Source organism: Poromitra crassiceps (genome assembly GCF_964638095.1).
Source record: "Poromitra crassiceps genome assembly, chromosome: 3".
In the NCBI taxonomy this organism is placed as follows: Eukaryota; Metazoa; Chordata; class Actinopteri; order Beryciformes; family Melamphaidae; genus Poromitra; species Poromitra crassiceps.
In genome coordinates, this window is record NC_139625.1 from 4695579 (window position 1) to 4712016 (window position 16438).

General features: G+C 44.2%; 1 protein-coding gene across 4 annotated transcripts in view; it reads left to right on the top strand.

Moving 5' to 3' along the window:
* The window catches only part of ppp2r5ca (protein phosphatase 2, regulatory subunit B', gamma a), a 71123-nt gene that overhangs the window by 33652 nt on the left and 21033 nt on the right, over positions 1 to 16438 (top strand). For 3 of the 4 annotated variants that reach the window (XM_083632629.1, XM_083632626.1, XM_083632627.1), the window contains exons 3-11: positions 3154 to 3264; positions 4124 to 4216; positions 4439 to 4569; positions 5113 to 5172; positions 6490 to 6598; positions 6892 to 6945; positions 7234 to 7404; positions 10310 to 10437; positions 13462 to 13563. In XM_083632629.1, coding sequence (XP_083488755.1) covers positions 3154 to 3264; positions 4124 to 4216; positions 4439 to 4569; positions 5113 to 5172; positions 6490 to 6598; positions 6892 to 6945; positions 7234 to 7404; positions 10310 to 10437; positions 13462 to 13563 — 959 coding nt within the window. The remainder of the gene's footprint in view (positions 1 to 3153; positions 3265 to 4123; positions 4217 to 4438; positions 4570 to 5112; positions 5173 to 6489; positions 6599 to 6891; positions 6946 to 7233; positions 7405 to 10309; positions 10438 to 13461; positions 13564 to 16438) is intronic. The other variant, XM_083632628.1, reaches the window with a different exon arrangement.

Genomic DNA, 16438 nt, shown 5'->3' on the forward strand with positions numbered 1-16438 from the left:
ATACGACACATGTATCCTCCCGGCCCATTTTCATACACATAAAACAATGGCTTGAAACCGATCCGCAACCAGAAAGAAAGATTCAGGAAGCCAGGTACATTTCCAAAGAGTCCTGATTAAAGCTAGCCTAATTAATGCGGCGCTGTGCAGTCAGTGTGCGCAGAATGTACATGTATGGATGACAGGATAAACCAGCTGGAGACTGGAGAAGTTTAATACCGTTAATTCAACTTAGATTTAATTTGAATTTAATGTATATACTCTGTGTGAAGCCCATTTGACCCGCTAATGTGACAGTCCCATTACTGTCATTAGAGTATTTTGTTGTTGTTTCTGTCTGTATCATACAAAAAGAGCTCAGTAAATGAGTCTAAAAAAAAAGATTAAGAATTGTGATCTCAATTCTGACCAAGAAAATCGAGATTCTCATTTTATCCAGAATCGTGTAGCTCTGCTGGGTAGACACTCATCCCCGAAGGAGCCTGTAGACCAGGGATGGGCAACTTTGATGATAGAGAGGGCCACACACAAAAGAGCCTCGCTACCAGAGGGCCAGATTGTGACCGTGAACTTCCACCAGTAGCCTACTGTAACACCATCACTCCCAAGTATAGCTACTAATTTGATGAAAAGGACTGGTAATCAAAGTTTAGTATACCAACATTTATATTTTTCATATTCAAATTTAGTCATTCTTCCATTCAGATGACACCAGAAACTTTGCTCTAGCTTTAAAACAGCCCGTTACAGCAATTTGATGGGGTACATCACCCAAATATGTCATATTAATTAGTAATGTTGCATGTGCAATGTGCATCCTGGATATAGTTTGTTACAATAGCGTTAGCTCTTAATTCTAACGTTAAACAGTATGTGGATGGACAATGCTAACGCCATTAGCACCATGTTCTGGGATGTGCAATAAAATAAAAACAAATTTGGGTGGTCTAACCTAACCAAGAATGACCGCCTTGTAAAAAAAATATATATCTATAAAAAATAAAAGACCCAGAGGACCACACTGAGTGAGGTCGGGGGCCACATGCGGCCTGCGGCCCGCCAGTTGCCCACCCCTGCTTGTAGACCTAGCTAGCATAAATACCACGGGTGCTGTGACTTGGATGACACGGATGGCTCTGAAATGGTGCATGGTGTGAGTTAAGTGGGTGAATATAACCGTTTATGAGAAATAGGTTAAACGCTCTTGTCAAAAATGCTGTCCTTCACCAGATACAAGAGCAGGCTTTTCAGTTCATTGTTGTTGGCTCGGCCATTCGGCTGGCAAGCACGACACTCGTTAATTCCAGAATGGGAAGAGTGTCATCCTGTATCAGCTAGGGATGCACCGATATGAACATTTTGGCCGATACCGACAGCCCATATTAACATTGCTGTTGTGACCGATATTTACCGATGTCGATATGATCTGTATCAAAATAAAAACACATTTCTATGATAACCAAATTTTGTGCATACTGAAAAACACATGTAAACAACACTGTGAAGTTGAAAAAGGTAATGCGTTTATTTATTTCCAAAACATTTGGAAAAGCCCATAAATAATAGATTTACCGCATTGTTTGCGCTCAATGTGAAAATGTTGGCTGATACCGATAACCGATATTAACATCAGACCGATGCCGATATGTAAAAAAAAAAAAAAAAAAAATAACATCGGCCGATACCGATATGATTGCCGATATGTAGTGCATACATAGTATTAGCTATTTATTATCAAGAAACATTTGTAGTCTGTTTTGGGTAGAGCTATCGGTAGGACTTTGTAAATTTGTAAAGATGTCAAGCGGGCAGGGGGGGGGGGGCTGGGAAGGGAGGTTAGCCTGACAACCTAGAGAGGAACAGCAGGAGAGAAGCCAGAGATGACCCAGTTTTGGTGTAAAAAGTCAAGCTGGAGAAAAGGCTGTGCGTGTCACGGTAACCATGGTAACCGTCTTGCACAACCGTGACCTGTAAGGTGATAAAGGTGTACCGGTGGTGGCGTGGAAGTCAGGTGAGGGAGAACAGCCAAAGAAATCAAGGCCAGGTTAATAGAGGCTTGATTTTCATTCAGTGGGTCGGCTAGAAAAACTAGAAATGTTATTTAATTCATTGGGTTTCTAATAGGGATGCGCCGATTGCGATTTTCTTGGCTGGTTTCCGATTTCCAATTTTTGAATAGTCTGACTTGCCGATACCGATTTTGGCCGATTCCGATTTTCTTTCTAAAAACAATAATTGACAGCTTACACACACATTTTTGTAAGTTTGCTTTAATAGAACACACTCAAACACATCTCAAAATAAAAGTGTTCCAGGTTACTGGACAGAGTTTTTATTTTTGTGTGCAAATAGAATGAATAAAAAAAAAAAATATTCCAGTATATCCCACAGCTATCATGCATTTACTTTTCCAAAAGAAAACAGGGTGCAACAGAACATCAAAATGCTATCCATGGACAAGGAGTTTATAGCCTGGCTCCAGACCTTCGAAGCCACGCCCACTCCACAGTTGTGGATTTGGCTGTTTAGAAATGAGTTGATGATTCTGTCTGAATGTCAGAGTTTACACACACAGTCCGAAATTTCGTATGCGTTTTTTTAATCCGCCATCGGGTAAAAAAAATCGCACGCACAGAAAACCTTGCACACTGATTAGTCCGATGCGTTTTATGAAACACATACTGACAGGCAGCAGCGGTGATGGGGACTGGGGAAGGCAGCTGGCAGCAGGTCGGGGAGGGGTTATCTGGCCAATACTCCACTTCTGTTATAGCATTTCAGTCTGGAATATGGAATATCTTTCAATAATCTATGATTTAGCTGCTAAATTGTCAAATACCGCCGTCGCTACCCAGGCACTTATGCATGTACTTAACCTAACGAACTTAACCTAACTACCTATCCGGTGTGCACAACATTGTCAGACTAAACTCCGGCTGACACCCCAAAAACCTACAATCCGCTACAGAAAAATGTATATTGTTTGTTTATTAACTGGCCCCTGGCCTTCTATCATTTCACGAAAGTGACCCCCGGGCAAAGCAAGTTGAGTATCCCTGCTGTCGGGCCTTCATCAGCACAGAGCAGTGGCTTAGACTTGTCAAGAAAATGCTCACATTGTTCTAAGCCTTCTTTTCACCTCTCTTCTTCCAGTTTGCAGTGAACATGTTCAGAACACTGCCTCCATCGTCCAACCCCACCGGAGCGGAGTTTGACCCGGAAGAGGATGAGCCCACGCTTGAGGCTGCGTGGCCACACCTCCAGGTTGAGTGTCTTAAACCCCAATCATCTCCTACATCGATCTGCAACCTATATCATCGATATATCAAGTTCACAAACATGGTTGATCTATAGCGTTCTTTATAGTAGTTCTTCTGTCCATATAAATGCATACGATTAGAAGAACAATTTAATAATTCTCATATGGATATAGACACCTGCACACACCCATAATGGAAGAAAGGAGTGAAAATAGATGTATACAAAACAGCATTTCTGAACTAACCCCCTCATTTGCATCACCAACGATCAATAAATGTACATCTACATAATTAAATACATACATACATACATACATACATACATACATACATACATATACATAAGTATACATCAAACATACTGACTCACACTTTGCATGATCAGTGTTTCCCCTAGAAAAATGTTCAGGCCTGGAGGGATTTCGAAACGTACCCCGACCGCAACGGTGGGGGCCCTTGCTGGCGACGCTAAACTTTTAGCTAACCTGTTTGCATCTATGTTCGCAATGGCATGCCAAGTATCATCATACTATTATGGGATGCGATGCGAACTGTTGTATTATGGGATGTGCCACGTTTTGGAACAGCGCTGCACGCCGGCACAATGCTCCTAAAAGCAAAATGCTTATTGTTTCGAATGATTTGGCATCTTCTATTACTGTCAACACCTGTATTGTTGTATTGTAATAATATGCCATAAAGGTTTATTGAAATTTTGGGGAGAGCAGAAATGATTATTATAATTGTATTTTGTTTCCTGGCCAGGCCTGTAGAATGGAGGGGAAACACTGATTCTTAATACCGGTAAATGTGGCTCCTTCCCAGTATTCATCTCTGTTTGTTTTTGTTTCTTTCTGTTGCAGCTTGTCTATGAATTTTTCCTTAGATTTTTAGAATCCCCCGACTTTCAGCCCAACATAGCCAAGAAATACATTGACCAGAAATTTGTAATGCAGGTAAGAAAATATTTCTAATGCAACTTTTGCCAATTAGCTAAACAAAAAATGCACCCCCTCTTATGTCAAACTACAAACCAACTTAAAACATGGCAATGGCAGCAAAAGCCTTCATCAGAGCCTGCTGCCACTCCCACGTCTTTCCCTGGACAGTTAGCTCTTTTCATTCAAAAGCAAACGATATTTTTTCACATTCTGATCGTCGCTCTTGTTGCACGGTAGCTCCTAGAACTATTTGACAGCGAGGATCCCAGAGAGAGAGACTTCCTCAAAACCACCCTGCACAGGATCTACGGAAAGTTCCTGGGTCTGAGGGCCTACATCCGAAAACAAATCAATAACATTTTCTATAGGTGAGTGTCGTCCCCCCTGCTGCTCGGCCCGTGGTTTATAGAGAGCCGAAGTGAACGTCGCTTCCCGCTTCAGCACTGTGTACCAGAGATTTTCATGCGCCATTTATTTTCCAATAGACGTTTCGTAAAATGCGTGTAAAAAATAGTTTCACTTGTTCAAACCAAACGGTTCAGATATATTTAGAATCGGGAGAGACCATAGAGCATTTCACTCTGACCAAAATGTAAAAAAAAAAAACGTAAAAAAAATATTTTCTTTAAATCCGCAATTCTTTTACGTTTTGGTCCGAGTGAAATGTTATGCGGTCTCTCCTGTTTCTAAATATATCTGAACTGTTTGGTTTGAACAACTGTTTTTATAAGCATTTAACGAAATGTCTAGGAGAAAATAAATGGCGGATGAAAATCTCTGGTACAGTGCTGAAGCAGGAAGTGACGTTCACTTTGGCTCGCTATAAAACATCATATCTGAGTCATTTGCTTTGCTGACAAATGAATAATCTGGGTATTGTCACTGAAAAACATCCCTGTCTGTTTCTATAGGTTTATCTATGAGACAGAGCACCATAACGGTATAGCTGAACTACTGGAAATACTTGGAAGGTATGGCTCATCACCTAAAGGGACCAGGTTTAATACCCTTGTCAGCTTTGCAGCTATTCAATTACATTCAATAGCTCTGTCTTTCATTTCTGCTTATGTGACCATCATGATTACAGAAAAGATAAACCATGAAATAGGTCTGAACGTTTAGCGTTTATCATCTTTCAGTGGAATCATATAGTGAGTGATGATATGAAAATGGTAAATAGACTGTATTTATAGAGTGCTTTTCTAGTCTACCGACTACTCAAAGTGCTTTACAATGAATACCTCACATTCACTCATTCACGCTCACATCCACACACCAACGGCAGCGGCAGCCATGCAAGGCGCCGACCAGCTGGTTGGGAGCATACTGCCGGAAGGAGCCGGCCTCGAACCGGGAACCTTCGATTCCCAGGCGACAGCTCTGCCTCCTGAGCCCCTATATACAGTATATAAAGACATTTAAATATCGTGACACACATCTCTGCTGTCTAAATTGATGATGGCACGCACATTTGACTAACTAAAATGAGGCATGACAGGATTATTATTTGAAAATGTCACTTTTGTTTTGATATCACACCTAACATTGAGTATTCAATGAGATGAGTATTCATTTGATTAATTCACATGATTTTGCATACATGAGCCGTATTGTGATTACTGTATATATTTATATAGAGAAAAATTCTCATGATTATTGATTTCAACCATATCGTCCATCCCTACCATGAAATAGCTTTTGACTTCATTTTTTAGTTTTAAGTTTAGTTTGTAGTTCCTTCTCAGCTATAGAGTACTGCAGGTATGACGTATTTTTGTAGGCGGACGGCGGAAGTCCCGGACTTCCTGGATCTTACGGGGAAAAGTAAATGGGGGTTTTAGAATGGGGATTTCACTTAAATGTATAAAATAAGATCTGTGGTTAACAAAAGTTTATGGGAGTGGTAAGTTGGGTTCAGCAGGATAATCTTCACGAACATGAATCACTTTTATGTCTTTTGAAGCGTTGTCTAAAAATCGCGTAAAAAAAAACACACATTTACATTTCAAAAGTCATAAAAGTGATTCACGTCGTTTGTGAAGATTATCCCGCTGAACCCAAATTACCGCTCCCATAAACTTTTGTTAACCACAGACCTTATTTTAGGCATTTAAGTGAAATCCCCATTCTAAAAGCCCATTGACTTTCCCCCGTAACATCCAGGAAGTCTGGGACTTCCGCCTTCTATGAAATATAGGTATAAAAATAGGTCATCCTGCGGTACTCTATTTCAGTAGTAAACACTTCTTCAAATCATATCCTCGTGGTTATTTGTGTTTATCTGACAGTATAATCAACGGATTTGCCTTACCACTAAAAGAGGAGCACAAGATTTTCCTGTTGAAGGTTCTATTGCCTCTGCACAAAGTCAAGTCACTCAGTGTCTACCATCCACAGGTAACGTGTGTGTGCGTGTGTGTGTGTGGGTGTGTGTGGGTGTGTGTGTCTTTTTTGAAGTCTTATCCTGTCTTACCTTGACTTTGCTTGTGTGTGTAAAATCAAATGCATGCTCCTTTGAAGCTTTTCTTAATTGAACTGAAGCTTTTCCTAATTGAACGTGTGTGTGTGTGTGTGTGTGTGTGTGTGTGTGTGTGTGTGTGTGTGTGTGTGTGTGTGTGTGTGTGTGTGTGTGTGTGTGTGTGTGCTTGCGCGTGCGTGCGTGTGTGCGTGTGTGTGTGTCTGTTTTGCAGCTGGCCTATTGCGTGGTGCAGTTTTTGGAGAAGGACAGCACTCTAACCGAGCCGGTAGGTCCGATCAAACAGAATATCAGTAGAATACTTTTTTGACTCTGATGAAGACGCTGTCGCGTCGAAACGTTGGTCTGCACCTATAGTGAATTAAATGTATTCCAGTGGATCGAGTGCTCCAGCTCCTGCTTGGGTTTACCCATTTTATTCCTGTTATTAGTAGAATATTGTCGTTGGCCGGTACAGCTGATTGATAGCTCACTTCTATTTACTCCATAAGCCGCCTCTTTATGAACTGATGAGTCGTTCGATGCCCAACATCTTGTTCTCCTGCCATCTCACCAGGTGGTGATGGCTCTCCTGAAGTACTGGCCAAAGACCCACAGTCCCAAGGAGGTGATGTTCCTCAACGAGCTGGAGGAGATCCTGGACGTGATCGAGCCGTCTGAGTTCGTCAAGGTGCAGGAGCCGCTCTTCAGGCAGCTGGCCAAGTGCGTGTCCAGCCCGCACTTCCAGGTAAGCCCATGAGTCCACGTCGCCACGTCCCGGGACACATGTACACCAGGTCCCGGGACACATGTACACCAGGTCCCGGGACACATGCACACCACGTCCCGGGACACATGTACACCAGGTCCCGGGACACATGTACACCACGTCCCGGGACACATGTACACCAGGTCCCGGGACACATGCACACCACGTCCCGGGACACATGTACACCAGGTCCCGCGACACATGTACACCAGGTCCCGGGACACATGTACACCAGGTCCCGGGACACATGTACACCAGGTCCCGGGACACATGTACACCAGGTCCCGGGACACATGCACACCACGTCCCGGGACACATGTACACCAGGTCCCGGGACACATGTACACCACGTCCCGGGACACATGTACACCAGGTCCCGGGACACATGCACACCACGTCCCGGGACACATGTACACCAGGTCCCGCGACACATGTACACCAGGTCCCGGGACACATGTACACCAGGTCCCGGGACACATGCACACCACGTCCCGGGACACATGTACACCAGGTCCCGGGACACATGTACACCACGTCCCGGGACACATGCACACCAGGTCCCGGGACACATGTACACCACGTCCCCGGACACATGTACACCAGGTCCCGGGACACATGCACACCACGTCCCCGGACACATGCACACCACGTCCCGGGACACATGCACACCACGTCCCGGGACACATGTACACCAGGTCCCGGGACACATGTACACCACGTCCCGGGACACATGCACACCAGGTCCCGGGACACATGCACACCACGTCCCGGGACACATGTACACCACGTCCTGGGACACATGCACACCAGGTCCCGGGACACATGCACACCAGACACACTTACATTTTTGGATTTTGCGTGAGTAGTGTGAGTAGGGAAAGGTTGAGTACCATTGCGCTATATAAATGCAATCAATAATTATAATAATTATTTGTATTTTTATTATTATAAAAAGATTTGCCTGATCTATAGGGTTAATGTCCACCAAAAGCGATACAGGAAGATGGGCTCGCCTTCGCCCTGTCAAGCCCTGCCCCGCTGCTGCAGCTTGGTTGGCTGCCTTGCTGTATTCCCGTCTTCAATTGGTCTATTTAGATTTTGGCCCCTCCTCTCGTCTTGTCGTTCGCGATGATGTCCTGACACCAGGTATCCCAGCATGCTTTGCAAGGTGATGAGCGACGGACGGCTGCGACGAGAGGAGGGGCCATTTTGAAATCGACCAGTTAAAGACGAAAATACAGCAAGGCAGCCAACCAAGCTGCAGCTGCGGGGGAGGGCTTGATAGGGCGAAGGCGAGACGATCGCCCTGTATCGCTTTCCGTGGACAGTAGTGATGGTAAATGGTAAGTGGTAAGCATTTATATAGCGCTTTTATCCAAAGCACTTTACAATGTGCCTACATTCACCCATTCACACACCGAAGGCGGCCAGCTGTCACGCAGGGTGCTGGCACAGCCATCGGGAGCAATTTGGGGTTCAGTGTCTTGCCCAAGGGCACTTCGACATGTGGACTGGAGGAGCTGGGTATCGAACCACCGACCTTCTGATTAGTGTACAACCCGCTCTACCTCGTGAGCCACAGCCGCCCTGTGATGCGTGGGTCAGGTTTTTTTTATGCCCGCACCAACCCAACCTGTCGTCGGAGCCAGTCCGCACCGTCCGGCCCGTTACAATATCTGAAAATGCAGAACCCAACCCAGCAGCTCGCAACGGCCAATTTAATGTAATATGTCTCCAGGCTCAGGAGGAGCGCTGCAGAGCTCTCCAAGGTGTCCAAACTCTGTCTCTCTCTCCCCCCCCTCTCTCGCTTTCTCTCCCTTTCACTAGGGCTGGGTATTGGTAAGGACCTCACCATGCGATACATATCACCATACATGAGTTGCGTTACGATTGTATGACGATACATTGCGATACAATACATATTTCGATATATTGCAATACTCCACCCAGGTAGTGTAATAATATGTACATCACTTTACTGTATATTGATAACTTAGTGGACGAATTTAGTCAAAACTATTGCGTTTTGAGTGTGTTACTGAATGCACTGAAATAAAAAGTATTCTTATTGTGTCACCACACACACAGCTGTGCAAAACAAAATCGATGTGGCGATATATCACGATATTTTTCTGAAATATCGATACAGTATTGCGGAAAAAAGTATCGCAATATATTGCCGTATCGATTTTATTGCACAGCTCTATCCTTCACACACATACACACACACACACGCGCGCGTGTGCGCGAGTTTTATTGCTGCATGCGTTGCGCGGCTGCTTCTTTCATGTCGTTAGGAGTTATTTCTGCCTCGTCGGCGTTACAAACTCTAAATAGCTATTATCTGTCTTTCTTCAATGAATCCAAGGTCTTCAAAAGGAGGTAGCAGGTAGGCCTACAGTGAGGTAGCAGGTAGGCCTACAGAAACAGTGTTCCTCTTATTCTTTCCAATTTATTTTCATGCACTCTCAATTCGTCACGTTGCGATAAAGTTGACAAAATAGATCACAGTCCATTAACAGAAGATTTCCGGGGGGATTCGTTTATGGACACTTCAAATAACAGCCTACCCACAGAGAATAATCCTTCCAAAATGTTTGTTTTGAGGCACATAGGCCACCTCATTTGAAGCGTTTCTTTACTCCACACCATGTAGGCTATATAGTAGAGAGAGTGCAGCAGGTGCAGTCAGCTTCAGACTCGCCTTATCTGTCTGACGGTGTGTGTGTGTGTGTGTGTGTGTGTGTGTGTGCGTGCGTGTGCGTGTGCGTGTGCGTGTGTGTGTGTGTGTGTGTGCGTGCGTGTGCGTGTGCGTGTGCGTGTGCGTGTGTGTGTGTGTGTGTGTGTGTGTGCGCGTGTGTGTGTGTGTGTGTTTTCCCTGTAGGTGGCAGAGAGAGCTCTGTACTACTGGAATAACGAGTACATCATGAGTCTAATCAGCGACAACGCAGCAAAGATCCTGCCAATCATGTTCCCCGCCCTGTACCGCAACTCCAAGACCCACTGGAACAAGTAAGCAAAGATCCTGCCAATCATGTTCCCCGCCCTGTACCGCAACTCCAAGACCCACTGGAACAAGTAAGCAAAGATCCTGCCAATCATGTTCCCCGCCCTGTACCGCAACTCCAAGACCCACTGGAACAAGTAAGCAAAGATCCTGCCAATCATGTTCCCCGCCCTGTACCGCAACTCCAAGACCCACTGGAACAAGTAAGCAAAGATCCTGCCAATCATGTTCCCCGCCCTGTACCGCAACTCCAAGACCCACTGGAACAAGTACGATGCCCAGCGTTACCCTTAGTAGAGACGCTGTCAACATCTCCTTACTGTACAGACAATAGAGAGCCAAAGTGAACGTCACTTCCTGCTTCAGCACTGTACCGGAGATTTCCATCCGCCATTTATTTTCCCATAGGCATTTAGTAAAATGCTTATAAAAAATAGTTTTACTTGTTCAAACCAAACGGTTCAGATATATTTAGAAACAGGAGAGACCGCATAACATAGTCAGAAGCAAGGAAGATAATAAATTGTCATTCCCTGTCTTCTCTCTCTCTCTGGTACTGTCCTCAAAACATGTGAAGAGGTTAAATATTTAGGACATTATCTAACTCATGACCTGTCTGATGATAGGGACATTCAAAGACAATACCGACATGATGTACGCACAGGCTAATGTGTTGAAACGTAAATTCAGTATGCGCTCATTGCCTGTGAAGATCACTCTCTAATGTATACTGCCCACTTGTGGCGGCGCTACAAAAGTAGCAGTATGCAGAAACTCAAGGTGGCTTATAATGATGGCATGAGGATGCTGCTTAAAGTGCCAAGAAGGAGCAGTGCCAGCCAAATGTTTGTTAGTGTTTGTGTATCTACATGTCCTGCTGTACTTAGGAACCTCATGTACAGTTTTATGTGTAGGATATCTAAGTCAGCATAATTTCAGCTCTTGTAAATCCTGCCATGAGTACGGTTAGGTTCACCTCAAGGCTTTGGAACCTTTGGCGTTTTAGCTTGTATGCAAATATCTGATACTTTTTGTATCCGTCTGTCTTTTATTGTGTTTTGTAATTTTCTATTTTTGATTGTACTGTACTATGGACCGCCTCTGTGTCTGGAATAAAGTGTTTAATAACATTTCACTCGGACCAAAAGGTAAAAAAAAAAAAAAAGCGGATTTAAAGAAAATATTTTTTCAATGTTGTTTTCTAGTTTTGGTCCGAGTGAAATGTTCTATGGTCTCTCCCGATTCTAAATATAGCTGAACCGCAGGAAGTGACGTTCACTTTGGCTCTCTATACAGCAGTGGTTCAAGTGTATGATACCCATGACCAAAACAGTCATACATTCTGTCATTGTGTTACTTATGGATAGAATTGTAGTGAAAATAAAATGATTCCCCTTTTTGCTGGGGACCCCCTGCAACCCCCTCAAGGACCACTGGGGGTCCCCGGTGGTCGTGAAGCACACAATGCTCGTTAACAAAATATATCTCTCTAATCATATTAACTCACATAGTCGGGTGTGTAGATATCTGAGCGTTGCCACACGGTGCATTGTCCGGCAGCATCAATAAAATAGTTCCCTAGAAATGTTTATCCTAATTTATAATTTAGGTTGGAATTTCTTAAAGGCCTTTTTTGGGGCCGGTTGTGCATGCACAGCCAGGACCCCTACATTCGACTCTGTCGCCGATTTGCATATTTGAGCACCGATTCAGGTTCTAAATGTCTTTCCACACTCCCAGCATGCATTTCGGCATAAGCAGAGGCACAGAAGCAGAGAAGACGCCATAAGCTCCGGAAAGTTTTTTTACAATTTAAAGTTTTATTTCATCACTAAATTAATTTCTGATGACTTTTGATGCCTACAAGCTGTGTTGCTGGGCGCGTACTGACGGTCATCTGTCTATCTGTCTGCACGCGCGCACACACACACACACACACACACACACAGCGCCGCAGCAGGCAGAGGAGAGGTTTCTACACACCGCCGACGAGACTAATCTCTGCTCTGCACAGCGCTTCTGTCTCCCTCCCACCGTGTGCTGTGTTCGCTCTCTCTCTCTCTCTCTCTCTCTCTCTCTCTCTCTCTCTCTCTCTCTCTCTCTCTCTCTCTCTCTCTCTCTCTCTCTCTCTCTCTCTCTCTCTCTAGTCCAGAGAGAGAGAGAGAGCTCTGTGTCACTTCCTGAAAGTCTTCGCTCTTAAATGTTTATATACTTGGCCAATACCTATCTATCATACAAACAAAGCAAGCTGCCAAACGGTAATGTCTTCATTTAATTAATGTAGAACGCAAAACATCGTTGTTTTCATGTGTGTAAGCTATGGATGCATGTTGTGTGATTGGAAACTGTGTGCACTGTGTACAGTTTGCATAGACTGAAGGTGCGTACTTGTGCGTACATAATGTATGTTTTCTAAAGGTGTACTAACTCACTGTAAAACATGGAATGTACAATTTGTCAGAAATAGATTAAAAAAGAATTAGGCCTAATTATTAAAATCTAAAGTAACCGTAGTTATTGTAGAACCTAAATGGTTTCATAATTGGGAAAATAGGTCCAGATAAATAATTCTGTTTTGGATTGCGGTGCGTGGGACCCTTACATCATGTCACAGCTTGCTTTTCAGTTTGAGTGTGGAAGAGGCTGTCTGACAGAAAGAAAAAGCAAAAATAATAATTGGGGAAAAAATAAAACGGAATTTAGAAATAAATCTAAAGGATCTCATTGCTGTGTTTAAATAGTGTATAAATAGTTGGTGGTACAGGACATCGCCATGCAGTGCAGAAATGGAAATTTTACCATGCACCGGCCCTATGCCAGGTTTCGACCTGGCCTTGTTTTATATCATTCCTTCTGATCTCTATTGCTTCAGATCAGTTTCCTCTGATCTAGTGTTCATTTTATGTGTGTGATGTGATTTGATTTGACTGCCTGTGGTGCGCAGTGTTAGGGCTTTAAAACGCACAGTGCCGGAATCTGACCCGTGTGTGTGTGTGTGTGTGTGTGTGTGTGTGTGTGTGTGTTCACAGGACCATCCACGGCCTCATCTACAACGCTCTGAAGCTCTTCATGGAGATGAATCAGAAGCTGTTTGATGACTGCACGCAGCAGTTCAGGGCTGAGAAAAATAAGTACGCAGTATGCACTGCTCTCCCACTCAATACAGACTGTTCTCCCACTCAATACAGACTGTTCTCCCACTCAATACAGACTGTTCTCCCACTCAATACAGACTGTTCTCCCACTCAATACAGACTGTTCTCCCACTCAATACAGACTGTTCTCCCACTCAATACAGACTGTTCTCCCACTCAATACAGACTGTTCTCCCACTCAATACAGACTGTTCTCCCACTCAATACAGACTGTTCTCCTACTCAATACAGACTGTTCTCCCACTCAATACAGACTGTTCTCCTACTCAATACAGACTGTTCTCCTACTCAATACAGACTGTTCTCCCACTCAATACAGACTGTTCTCCTACTCAATACAGACTGTTCTCCTACTCAATACAGACTGCTCTCTCACTCAATACAGACTGTTCTCCCACTCAATACAGACTGTTCTCCCACTCAATACAGACTGTTCTCCCACTCAATACAGACTGTTCTCCTACTCAATACAGACTGTTCTCCTACTCAATACAGACTGCTCTCTCACTCAATACAGACTGTTCTCCCACTCAATACAGACTGTTCTCCCACTCAATACAGACTGTTCTCCCACTCAATACAGACTGTTCTCCCACTCAATACAGACTGTTCTCCTACTCAATACAGACTGTTCTCCTACTCAATACAGACTGTTCTCCTACTCAATACAGACTGCTCTCTCACTCAATACAGACTGTTCTCCCACTCAATACAGACTGTTCTCCCACTCAATACAGACTGTTCCCCCACTCAATACAGACTGTTCTCCCACTCAATACAGACTGTTCTCCTACTCAATACAGACTGTTCTCCTACTCAATACAGACTGTTCTCCTACTCAATACAGACTGTTCTCCTACTCAATACAGACTGCTCTCTCACTCAATACAGACTGTTCTCCCACTCAATACAGACTGTTCTCCCACTCAATACAGACTGTTCTCCCACTCAATACAGACTGTTCTCCCACTCAATACAGACTGTTCTCCCACTCAATACAGACTGTTCTCCCACTCAATACAGACTGTTCTCCTACTCAATACAGACTGTTCTCCTACTCAATACAGACTGTTCTCCTACTCAATACAGACTGCTCTCTCACTCAATACAGACTGTTCTCCCACTCAATACAGACTGTTCTCCCACTCAATACAGACTGTTCCCCCACTCAATACAGACTGTTCTCCCACTCAATACAGACTGTTCTCCTACTCAATACAGACTGTTCTCCTACTCAATACAGACTGTTCTCCTACTCAATACAGACTGTTCTCCTACTCAATACAGACTGTTCTCCTACTCAATACAGACTGTTCTCCTACTCAATACAGACTGCTCTCTCACTCAATACAGACTGTTCTCCCACTCAATACAGACTGTTCTCCCACTCAATACAGACTGTTCCCCCACTCAATACAGACTGTTCTCCCACTCAATACAGACTGTTCTCCTACTCAATACAGACTGTTCTCCTACTCAATACAGACTGTTCTCCTACTCAATACAGACTGTTCTCCTACTCAATACAGACTGCTCTCCTACTCAATACAGACTGTTCTCCTACTCAATACAGACTGTTCTCCTACTCAATACAGACTGTTCTCCTACTCAATACAGACTGCTCTCTCACTCAATACAGACTGTTCTCCTACTCAATACAGACTGTTCTCCTACTCAATACAGACTGCTCTCCTACTCAATACAGACTGTTCTCCCACTCAATACAGACTGTTCTCCTACTCAATACAGACTGTTCTCCTACTCAATACAGACTGCTCTCCTACTCAATACAGACTGTTCTCCTACTCAATACAGACTGTTCTCCTACTCAATACAGACTGTTCTCCTACTCAATACAGACTGTTCTCCTACTCAATACAGACTGTTCTCCTACTCAATACAGACTGTTCTCCTACTCAATACAGACTGTTCTCCTACTCAATACAGACTGTTCTCCTACTCAATACAGACTGTTCTAGTATGTAAAATGATTAAAATGAGTAGTAAAATGACGATGTGGTATAGTGACTGTGGGCTTGACACAGTGTGGTATAGTGACTGTGGGCTCCTTGACACAGTGTGGTATAGTGAGTGTGGGCTTGACACAGTGTGGTATAGTGAGTGTGGGCTTGACACAGTGTGGTATAGTGAGTGTGGGCTTGACACAGTGTGGTATAGTGACTGTGGGCTTGACACAGTGTGGTATAGTGAGTGTGGGCTTGACACAGTGTGGTATAGTGACTGTGGGCTTGACACAGTGTGGTATAGTGACTGTGGGCTTGACACAGTGTGGTATAGTGACTGTGGGCTTCTTGACACAGTGTGGTATAGTGAGTGTGGGCTTGACACAGTGTGGTATAGTGAGTGTGGGCTTGACACAGTGTGGTATAGTGAGTGTGGGCTTGACACAGTGTGGTATAGTGACTGTGGGCTTGACACAGTGTGGTATAGTGACTGTGGGCATGACACAGTGTGGTATAGTGACTGTGGGCTTCTTGACACAGTGTGGTATAGTGACTGTGGGCTCCTTGACACAGTGTGGTATAGTGACTGTGGGCTTGACACAGTGTGGTATAGTGAGTGTGGGCTTGACACAGTGTGGTATAGTGACTGTGGGCTTGACACAGTGTGGTATAGTGAGTGTGGGCTTGACACAGTGTGGTATAGTGACTGTGGGCTTGACACAGTGTGGTATAGTGACTGTGGGCTTGACACAGTGTGGTATAGTGACTGTGGGCTCCTTGACACAGTGTGGTATAGTGAGTGTGGGCTTCTTGACACAGTGTGGTATAATGACTGTGGGCTTGACACAGTGTGGTATAGTGACTGTGGGCTTCTTGACACAGTGTGG